The sequence below is a fragment of the Misgurnus anguillicaudatus genome, chromosome 5, assembly GCF_027580225.2.
Source record: "Misgurnus anguillicaudatus chromosome 5, ASM2758022v2, whole genome shotgun sequence".
Taxonomy (NCBI): domain Eukaryota; kingdom Metazoa; phylum Chordata; class Actinopteri; order Cypriniformes; family Cobitidae; genus Misgurnus; species Misgurnus anguillicaudatus.
This window is the reverse complement of record NC_073341.2, coordinates 15793284-15804738: the sequence shown is the minus strand read 5'-3', so window position 1 is coordinate 15804738 and position 11455 is coordinate 15793284. Positions and strand designations below refer to the sequence as shown.

Below are 11455 nucleotides of genomic sequence, written 5' to 3'. Positions count from 1 at the left end.
ATGTAATCCCTGTACTTCAAAGTAGTGTGTATACTTCTTAATATTTTAACTTAGTGAAAATAAAAATACTTGACAATTACTTGAGTCATGTCTGTTTGTATAATAAGGTATTTTACACAAGTTTGTAAACCCTTATGTTACCGTTTTGTAAACCTTAGTGATCAACTTGACTGTAAAGATATAAAAAAAAGTATATAAATATACAAGGTATGATGGTCACAACACGGAGAGGGGATTTCTTTGGTAGAGCATGACAACATGTATTTATGCTCTTCGGCTGTTGGGCCAATGATAGGTGACCTTACACGTGACGCTTTATATGACGTCAGCGGGCCTGAAGGCGGAAGTAAGACAATCAACAACTGAACACGGAACAGCGTTTCGCGATATTAGTGGTTTCTTAGAAACAAACGGTCTCACGGTGATTGTGTGACTTTATAGAATATTAAACAGCATGTCGGTATTTGCTAAATGGTTCAGCAGCGGGGGGAAAAGCGGCAAAGCCCCAAGCCCACAAGAGGCGATCCAGAAACTCCGCGAGACAGAAGAGATGTTAACGAAGAAACAAGAATACTTAGAGCAAAAGATCGAAGGGGAACTATTAACAGCAAAGAAAAACGGAACGAAAAACAAACGAGCTATACATTTAAATATATACTTTCTCAGTATATTGCTTAGTTCACTCTGATTCTTTCTATTAAATAACTTTTAAAGACCACTTTTTTCACAACCTGTCTTCGGTTTCGGTGGTGTGGTCGTTGAGAAGCTACACCCATGGGTCTCTTGAGTGCTAATCGAAATTCGAAAAAAGTCGATGTCTGAATATCAGACCCATGTCTGATAAGAATTATAAGAACAAAAATATATCATTCAGCTTCTTTTTCAAGTTGCATCAGGAGTTTGGCCTGACTGACTGAATGCCATAGTTCTGTCATTAGTGTCATGTGGTGTGTTGTGACAGAGCTGCCAATGAGACAGGAAACATGGTAAACCATATAGAATGTTTTATCTTATCATATAGAAGTTTACTATCGTATGGGGGGCAACTAATCTACTGACAGTTCAAATAAGAATCAAGACATTTCTTCAGTGTTTCTAATTTTTGTAAGGAGTTGCACGTCTCTTTAATTGTGTGTGTTAGTGCACTTAAATGGTACTTAGCATCAGTTCAGTTGTACTGATAAGAGGTGGGCAGAGCATTTGATGATGATCTTTCCGGAGGACATGCGTCTCAAATTAATAGCACATTTATGTGCTTGACTCACACCATTACCTTACTGGCCCTTGCAACCAGTTTGTCCAGTTTTTTTTCTGTGAAACTGGTTAGTTGTTCGAACCATACCACAATATAGAAAGACAGAATAAGTTAAAGATAAGATTAGAGTCATATTAAAGAAACAATTTATCTTACAAACATAAAAATAATTCATTTTCATTAGTAAAGGAATTGTTGTTCCATTTAACAAATAGCATTAGTGTTACCGTTAACATTATCAAGGTATTAATCAGTGTTCGAATTGAGGGGGGGGCTGAGGTGGTCCCGGACCTCCTATAACCATTGAGGGACCCCCTTTAAAGCACAGTCCCCTGTTTTTTTATTAAAATGAAAATACTACATAATAAAAAAAAATTCTCATGCTGTGGTGCCACAAAGCGATACTGTCCATTATTTGTCCCAATTTCATAATAAACTGAAATTGGGACTAAATAATCTGTTTGAAATAAATGTAAACTCTTAAGTGCGCCTTATGCTGTTTTTTGGAGGAATTGACAGATTGTTGGATATAGGATTGGGTTGGGGGCTTTCAAAAAATTATTCTCTAACTGTTATTTTACACTAATTTGAGGGGTAAAAAATGTTTAGGGTTTGAGTTAAAGTGCCCACTAAGTGCATAGCGGGGTTTTTTGTCAACTTTGAGTGAAACTCTCAGCTCCTCAGTGTCACTTTGGTGGTCCATTCACAGTGGAGGAGGGGCGGAACAAATATCACAACAACCAATCTGCGCATTATTCAACGACTGATAAACAAAACCAAACTATCATAGCAACCAAATCAATCATCTGATAAAGCGCTGCCAATCGCCCACAGTTTGTGTCCACCTGGCATTTCAGCCGTATTTAAACACCTCTGTGTACACCCCCTAAGGGGTTTTGTATCTGAACTCTTCATTTGTTCTCTAGAGTTTTGATACTTCAATATTTCCATGTTAAAATCAAATGTGATCATTTTTTCCATTTTGACAGCCTTGAAAAGGGAATGACAATGCAATTTTTTTGAAATTGAGAATACAAATGTGATGCTGTGAATGTGTATTGAGTTTGCTGCCCTTTGACAGCTGCTTTACAGGCTCTGAAAAGAAAGAAGCGATATGAGAAGCAGCTCGCTCAGATCGATGGCACTCTTTCTACAATTGAGTTCCAGCGAGAGGCTTTAGAAAATGCGAATACAAACACAGAGGTGCTGAAGAACATGGGCTTTGCCGCCAAGGCCATGAAGACGGCTCATGAGAACATGTAAGATAATATTAAACATTTCAAATTGTAAAGTTTATGACTCGCACAGAACACAATAACCAAATGTGCATTCTTATCTTATTTTTAATAAATTAAGCTTCGTATGTTTTGTTTTTTTGCAGGGATCTAGACAAAGTGGATGACCTCATGCAAGACATCACGGAGCAACAGGAGTTGGCACAGGAAATTTCAGATGCTATTTCAAGGCCTGTCGGCTTTGGAGAAGAATTTGATGAGGATGTGAAAGTGCAGTCTGCTTAGTTGGCATACATTACCCACAAATGAAGTTATTACAGAGGCTTTTACTTTATTTTGATTGAGCAATATAATTGTTTTCCTTTTTAGGATGACCTGTTGGCTGAACTTGAAGAGTTGGAGCAAGAGGAGCTAGACAAGAACCTGCTGGAAATTGGTGGCACAGAGGATGTACCTCTGCCCAGTGTGCCTTCAAACCCATTACCCAAAAAAACAGGTGTTTTTCTATTTAGTAGCTATTAGCATATTACACATTGCTTTTAAAAAGTGATTTTTTTTAATTGACATGCAGAAAGTGTCTCTCTCTATTGCTTGATGTCACTGAATAAAAGGTGTCATGAAACCTTATGTCACCTGACAGCCCTAGGCTAGACAGCATGTGACTACAATCTGCAGATTCTTTGTTTAGACAATGCGAAGACTGTGAGACTTTAATTTTTAGTTTAATAAGCAGTTAGTTGTACAAGAACGTTGTTTTTGTATCACTGCTTTTATAAACACAGGTGATATCCTGCTGCTAACCTGCTTCATCTCTGATATCGATCGTATATATTTTAAGTGTGGGGTTTTGTTTAGTGGTTTGGTAAGGATCCAGATAAGCTAACATCAGTTACAAATCCTGTGATTAAATTCAACAGTATGGCTGCCTATTGTTACTCGGGTAATTTTTATGTTGTATGGGTGTTGTTTATGTTAAAATACCTCTCGCAATATCCTATTTCATACTGGTAATTCCTGTAATCCATCAAGGCAATGATACTGAATATACTGTATTATTTATCCCATTTCCTAGAAAGAGTTTTATTTCAATTTTGAATGCCTATTTATTAAATCAGACGGCTGATCATTCAATTTTAACTAAAGCTGAAAAGTATGTAAAAAGTCACCTAATACATAAGTTGTTTGAACATAATTGTGTGTTGCCTGTGTGTATACACAACCACCCTGTAATGGAAAACCTTTTGCTCACCCTTTTTTTAAATCTTCATAAAACTTTAACAGTCTCATGGGACAAACTGTTGTGCTGCGTCCGACACTGCCAACTTCCATACTATATAGTAGGCAAAAAAAGTAGGCGAGGGGAGTAGTATGTCCGTATTCATAGTATTCGAAAACAGTAGGCGAAAAGTTTTCGGATGACCTACTACTTCTGGCAAGACCCGAAGTGTTAACTCATCTCCCCGGAGCTCAGGGGATAGTAACCCTACTAAAAAATCCAGCTAAGACAAGCTTAAGCTGGTGAGCTGGTTTTCGCTGGTCTCCCAGCTTGGTTTTAGCTGGTATTGCTGGTGTAGCAAGCTGGTCTAGCTGTGTTTTGGTCACTTTTTAAGCTGGTCAAGCTGGAAGGCCAGCTGACCCACCAACTTGACCAGCTTTGCCAGGCTCGGAGGACCAGCTCAGACCAGCTACTGCCACCTTAAACCAGCTTAAACCAGCTACCACCTTAGGCTGGTCTTTGCTTGATTTTTCAATAGGGAAACCAATGAAAAAATATCCAAAGGCAGTATTGCGACTCTATTCAAATGCAAATACATCAGTGGCGGCTCGTGACTGCTCATCCGAGGATGCGCCAATTCAAAATAAGTGTTTCGGATTGTCACGTGTGGGGTTCCCTTTTCCAAAATATGTGTCCTGCGTGTCGAGTGATCCTGTGTGCATCACGTGTTTTGTCAAAGTAAGTGCCTGCTGCACATGCTTCAAAACCGTTTATGATAAAAGAGACGCTCACGTTCCCAAAATACATGCTAGACAGCTTCCTTAACAGTAAACTCTGATTACGCATGCGATTATGCGAGTATCTGGCAAACGCGAGCGTCTCTTTTATTATAAACCCTTCAGACGCATCAGCAGGTCATTTGCATTAAAAGAGACACAAACAAAAACAGCACTTTTTTCTGCACAACCAAAAATGGGCCTTTTCAACATGGCATACTGGGGACACCTGAGACTAAAATCACATTTTGAAAAATTGCCATATTAGGTGACCTTTAAAATTTACACATATAAGTTATGTTAAACTACACTTTTGTTTAAAAAAAGCTAAATGCTCTGAAGAAGTCCACATAAATCTCATTGTTTCCTTTTGTTTTTCCAGTCCCAAAAAAGAGAGAAGAGGAGGATGAGGATGACATGGAAGAGCTTAAGGCATGGGCAATGTGAACTTACCACAGACTTAAAGACTCTCTTGCTTGTCGTGGTTAGGTTATATGCGCAAACCTGAGCACCTTCAGAGGGTTAACACTACAAATCACAGTATGGCTAGTAAGAAGTCCAGAGAAACAAGATTTACAAATGCAAATGGATATGAAAGTAAACCAGACAATGCAATCTGATTACATAAGATGTAAGATGACTCGTATAACATTTGGCCGTTATTAATGAAATAATGCATTGTGGTTTCTAATCTTCCCTCTTTTCATACAGTTTATTTGATTTCTTTACACTTTGGACACTGTTAGTTTCGTTATAGAATTAAGCATGTTTGCTGATGCACATCATTTACATGCTCTGCTTTCCAACTGACCTAACTCATCTGACAAAAAATAGATTTGGTACTTGTTGTTTACTTCAGTCTTTGACTCCTATGTGTTTATCATATTTAGTACCTCCAGCTGAATATATTTTGTATTTCTTTATAACTGATAAAAAATACTCCCTTATAGACTGCCCATCATGTATTTTTTGGTGCAGAGTCCAAACCATTGCCGAAAATTACTTATTTAACGGCAGGTCGTTCCTGTTATGCATTTTCTGGCCTTATACATTAATGTGCCGAGGATTTTATCCGGCAGTAGATGGTTGTAATTATTAAAAAATATTATATAAACTATTAAATTTTTCTTTTTTCATTTGGGAGCATACAGTTCTGTTTTTTTTTTTTTTTTTGAAAAAAAAATGCTGTATTTGTTCAGGTCAGTGCATAAGCATATATGTACATTTGTATGATTGACAATTTTCAGATGGCTTTTACTTGAGAGATCATTAAACTTTTGGATTCCTTCTAGTGTTGTTAGTCTTTCTGTTGTGTTTTAAAAATGTATATCATTCATCTTGATGCTTGCACTTAAGCATATAAGAATGCGTCTGCTGTACCATGTGCCTTAATTTTCCATATGCTTATGCAACTTGAGTGGGTTGACATGTGACTGTGTGTAATGCCAGATAACAGAATGCTAGGATTTATATGGGATAAGTAAGAATAATACATGCACCTAGTTTCTATAGTTATGCATTTTCTTATGACTGACATGCCTATCATGTCCCCTTTTGTTCTGTAATCCCTTTGCTCAGTTTGGGGTTTTGGGATGGTTTATTATGTTCAATAAAGCGCATCGCTGTTGTCATGTTTAAAAATCACGTGTTGCATTTTTTTAATAAGCATACATGTTCCCCGGCACTCGAATCCACATTCTTGGGACTGCTAACGTAATGCTTAACAGATATGCAACAGGAAAGATTAAAACAAACAGTTTCAAAGCCTGTATAACAGCGGTGTGTTGTTTTCATAAAAAAATAATGATTAGTGTCGCTTCTTGTTCAACTAACGGTGTAGGAAATTTTTTTTTCAAAAGTAATATAAATATAGTTACTTCCTCTCTGAGTAATTATTATCTGTTTATTTTACTCCCCTTTTCTGTTTTTCTTTGTTTAGCTTTTGTGTATCCAAAAATAAAAAAGATATCAAAAAAATTATCTTTGCTGACGTCATGGACAGTCGCATGGTAATGTCGTACTCGTGACGAAATCACTTGTCGTCGGAAGAACGCACGCGCCCTAAGCTTTTTGCTGATGCAAGAGTGAAAATCGGAAGTCGAGTTAAACGTGTTTTTGAAACCGAGCAAGCCAAAAATCGTTTTTGATTCAGCCATCATGTCAGAAGACGAGGTATTGTGGTGCTTTATTACTGTATTTTGCCATTATTCACAGTCGTCTGGAAATATTCAGTCACGTTGTGACATTGGGCTAAGAGATAAAGCGCGTCAGTTACAATCTAGACTTTAACGCGCGACATGTTTCGTATAAAACTAGGCGTGTTTCTAGTTCATAAAAAAGTATCAATTGCTGTATCGATGTATTGTTTTTACTTTATTGCCTAAACAATAACCCAGTTCAGCACTGTATGCATTTCTTCAGCACAATGAAAACTGAGCAAATAAGCATGATTGTGATCACGTGTCCTCAGATTTTATTCGACCCCAGCACAACCAAAAAGAAGAAGAAGAAGAAGAAGCCCTTCATGGTGGATGAGGATGGAGATGGGCAGGGAGAGGAGGTTCAACAGCCTGAGCAGCATGAGGTTGAGCCTGATGCCGGAGAGGAGCGAGAGATGGAGCCAGAAGAAGATGAGTTTAAGAAAAAGGGTGAGATGAATGATCCTAATAGGAGTATGCAATATTTTCCCTTTTAGATGTATCCTTTGTAAGCCAGAAAGTATAGCAGGTTTGGACCTTTCAATTTACAGCACAGTTTGTCTCCATAGAGCCTTCGGATGATTTGGACGATCTGAATTTCTTTAATCAGAAGAAAAAGAAGAAGAAGCCGAAGAAAACGTTAGACAACGACATTGAAGAAGGCATGAAGGTTCGTTCTTACCAGTGAAATGAACACAGCTGTCAAAAAAACCTTCTAAACACGTTTTCTTGAGGGTTATGTAAGATTTGAATAATCATCTTAATAATTGTAAAGGCTATTGACTCTTCAGTTTGATTGTATGACCAGGAGCTGAAAATTGAAGGAGAAGTGCTGCAGGAGGAGGTGATGGTGGTGGAGGATGAGGATTTAGACCTGATGCTACGAGGAAAGAAAAAGAAACCTAAAAAAGTGGAATTTGCTGATGAAAGTGACACTGTGGAAAAAGATGACGGTATGGAGATGGACACAGTTTGTTTTATTGGTTATTCTTTGACTAATATTATTAGGAATACTGTATTAACCAGAATAAAATACGTTTTATGGTCAAAAATGTAACAGTACTATATACAGGGTTCCCACGGGTCCTTGAAATCCTTGAAAGTTTGTGAGTCTGGGGGAAAAATTCAAGGCCCTGAGAAGTTTTTGAAAATATACATACATAGATACAGGTCATTGAAAGTGCATGAATCTATTTTATGCAAGAAATTTTCTGGGGGAAAAATCCATATTCCCTGTGTAGTGTAGGATAATATCATAAAAATTCTAGACTTTTTAAGCACACGTGCTAAACTGTTCACTTTAAATGCTTATATCTTCTTTATGCGAATGTTGATTCATGCCAAAATGCTTTTTTGCTTAGTTGTGTTTGACAAATGAAAATGTCTTGAGTTACGTAGACGAGATGCTGCGTCTCCCTTGCCATACTTCCTGCGTCCCTGTAATGTAGTCTTTGGCAATATTTCAGATAGCGATATACTTCCTGGCTCCCACGTCACCCTGTCTTTGTTGTTAAGCCTCCCCATTGGTTGAATTTGATATACACATTCAGACGCACTTACCACTGGAGGTCTCCCCAAAGTGTCACCGCAGTGATGCAGTGCAAGTTCCCTCGAAAGGGAACTGTAACAATGTATCTTTAAAGGTAACACGATGTAACCTTGCTCTCACTTGAAATGTGTCTCCACGTTTAGTCCTTGAATTTGAGGGTATTGGACCGGGAAAGTCCTTAAAAGGTCCTTGAATTTGAAGTTAACTAAGGTGTGGGAACCCTGTATATAATACTAAACCGAACTGGCTACTGTAATGCCCAAATTATACTCTGGTCGTTTCCATTTGTACTGCCTATGTTGAACATACGCATGGACACTGCCGCATTGCTTTCTGCATGTGTAATTGCACGGTGACGAGAACAATGACGCAGAAGTATAAATGAAAATTACACTTGCACTTCACGTCTTGTCCATGCGGTGAGATTTGAGAATGTTTAACTTTGGAAGAACGCTTAGCTCGTCAATAGCTGTGTCTAAATTTGCCCCATACCCTTAAGTAGGCATACTATTTGAGGGAAGATAAATGGTACATCATAGTGGACATTATTAAGTACACTGACTCATTCAACCCCACAATGCAATGAGTGTTTAATAATTCCTCATATTATTTACAGTCACGGAAGATGAGAAGAACACTGATGGCATCACGTTCAGCTCCCAGTCGGGCCCGGCATGGGCAGGTTCAGAGAGAGACTACACATATGATGAGGTATTATAATGATTATGATAAGGAATATTACCTCTTCACTTCCACATCTGTTATAGTCTACTCAAAGCTTCTGAAGTATATTTGCTTAAGGCTGAAGTACCATTCTGTTTGTGTTTTTACAGTTGTTGAGTCGTGTGTTTAACATCATGAGGGAGAAGAATCCTGATATGGTGGCAGGCGAAAAGAGGAAGTTTGTGATGAAGCCGCCTCAGGTTGTCCGAGTTGGGACCAAGAAAACGTCCTTTGTCAACTTTACGGACATTTGCAAACTGTGAGTCCAGACATACAGCTTTTAAGTCAACAGTTTAAAGATAAATACAAACAACTGCAATGTTGTACAACAAATTGAATCTTATCAAATTGACTTAGGGTAATGTAACAAATTAATTCCTAATATAATTGCCGTTGTACTACAATACAATATAGTACAATTATTTGTATTGCACATTTTAAAACACATCTGGTGTTTAACCAAAGAGCTTTACATAAGCCAGAGTTTATCATTTAAATAATCTATATTGGTGTTGTTTACTATATGTTTGCAGGTTGCATCGACAGCCTAAACATCTTTTGGCGTTCCTGTTAGCCGAGTTAGGAACAAGGTATTCCTTAAACTTTATTTCATTTCATTGCATGGTTATGTAAAGGTGGAACAGTGACGTTGAAAATAATTTGTTTGCTCTTTTTAGTGGATCCATAGATGGAAATAATCAGCTTGTGATCAAAGGACGCTTTCAACAGAAACAAATAGAAAACGTTTTGAGAAGATATATAAGTAAGTCAAGGAGATATGACATGTTTTGCTGTATATGAGTATGTTATTAAATGATTACTGTAATGAAGAATGCTGCTGTTGTTAACCCCATGTTTTCTTTTCACAGAGGAATATGTGACATGTCATACCTGCCGCTCACCAGATACAACCCTGCAGAAAGATACACGTCTCTATTTCCTGCAGTGTGAAACCTGTCACTCACGTTGCTCTGTTGCCAGCATTAAAACCGGCTTCCAGGCTGTCACTGGAAAAAGAGCCCAGCTTCGAGCCAAAGCCAACTAATACAATTTCAATATTCTGGTCTCTTGCTCACATCAATGCTCTGCCTGTCTTGCTGACGACAAGGCAAAATCCATCCATGCTACTGTCTTCTGAAGTGGGTGGACTGATCCAGTGTGTGATCCTCTGGAATAAACTTTTAAAAGTTTTGGGTGTCATTTCTATAAATATATGTGAAGGCGAACCTAAATGGTCTGTAGCAATCAGGCTGCCTCTGCTTTACCCGTTTTGTTAATCTAATTATCTCCTGAAATTATACATAGTTTTTTCTGCATTCAGGATATCGGCAGTAAAGCAAATTTGGTGAATTTATACTCTTAGAGCAGTATTTATATTTCAGAGAAATGTGCAGGGATATTATTGGATGGAAAAGGAAAGAAGATTTACACATTTTCCTTTGTGCTTTTGGATCAGCTTGTAATATCAGAATTTGTCATTTATTAAAGGCAAAGTGAATAGTCTCAAAATATGTTTTCATAGATAAGTCTCTTCATGCACAATCTCTGTGTTAAAGGTGGGTGATCAGAGATTGTATTTGGGGATTGTCTCAAGAGTTTAACAAAAGTATGAATCGCCTCTGAGGACTAAAATACAAGTTCTTTTGAGTTATACAATAGAGATACAAATTGTGTTGTTTTCTTATAACAATGTTTGGGCAGGAAATGTCTGGCCATGTTTCAAAGTTCTTAGATTAAAGCATTGGCTTTTTGTTGACATTTGAATGATTTTTTTTTTAAATAAAAAGTCATTTTGTGGAATATTTTTTTGGTAATCATTAAAATCCATCTCAATGGATCTGATCACTATTATTTACTTAGTACTTGGTACTACTTTACATGGTAGTTAAATGTTTATGTGAACATTTTTGTTAGTGTTATAAAAAGAGGGTTATTGTTGTAATTACTCATTTAAAATTGATCAACTAAACTAATGGTATCGAACCCTGGACTTTGCAATAAAGAAAAATAGTGGAATTTGGACAATAAATCACAATATATGCATTTATTTTTAGGCTAAATTCTGATGTGCAATAACCCCAAAAATAATTTGTATACAATAGTCAAAATTTATTTAATTGCATAAGCTGCTACCACATTATGTTTTTTAATACATTTGACATTTAGAAATTATCAAAATCGTATTTAAAATACATAAGTGCTCTTTGTTTTGCCTCAAAATGTTTTTAGTGAGACATGTTTGCTAAAACTAGTATTTCCTAATTAAACTAAGGCTTAGTACTGGCTTAAGCTAATTCCTGTCCAGGAAACCGCCCCTAGATTTATATCTTAACTGTCCAGAAGTTTTGGGGGTCACACTGTATATGTATATATGCAAGCATATAAATCACTACAATAGATTCAAAGTCAAACTTCTAGCTTCCTATTATTCATCTCCTTAAAGACATACTTGATGGCCACCTAAAGACCAAAACAGTTACAATGAATTTAAAGTATGTTTTGG

The 11455-nt window shown here is 37.1% G+C and overlaps 2 protein-coding genes across 2 annotated transcripts; both read left to right on the top strand.

Moving 5' to 3' along the window:
• The first annotated feature begins 312 nt into the window (after positions 1-312).
• Positions 313-5773, top strand: chmp4bb (charged multivesicular body protein 4Bb). Its single transcript, XM_073867630.1, has 5 exons — positions 313-640; positions 2339-2514; positions 2637-2755; positions 2864-2986; positions 4865-5773. The coding sequence occupies exons 1-5, from the start codon at positions 455-457 to the stop codon at positions 4927-4929; spliced, it is 669 nt and encodes a 222-aa protein (XP_073723731.1). The 5' UTR covers positions 313-454; the 3' UTR covers positions 4930-5773.
• A 721-nt stretch (positions 5774-6494) lies between these two features.
• LOC129413549 (eukaryotic translation initiation factor 2 subunit 2) lies at positions 6495-10754 on the top strand. Its single transcript, XM_055167256.2, has 9 exons — positions 6495-6654; positions 6953-7130; positions 7250-7350; positions 7489-7633; positions 8846-8940; positions 9063-9211; positions 9486-9542; positions 9630-9715; positions 9822-10754. Exons 1-9 carry the CDS (start codon positions 6640-6642, stop codon positions 9995-9997), a joined length of 1002 nt encoding a protein of 333 aa, XP_055023231.2. The 5' UTR covers positions 6495-6639; the 3' UTR covers positions 9998-10754.
• The last annotated feature ends 701 nt before the right edge of the window (positions 10755-11455 follow it).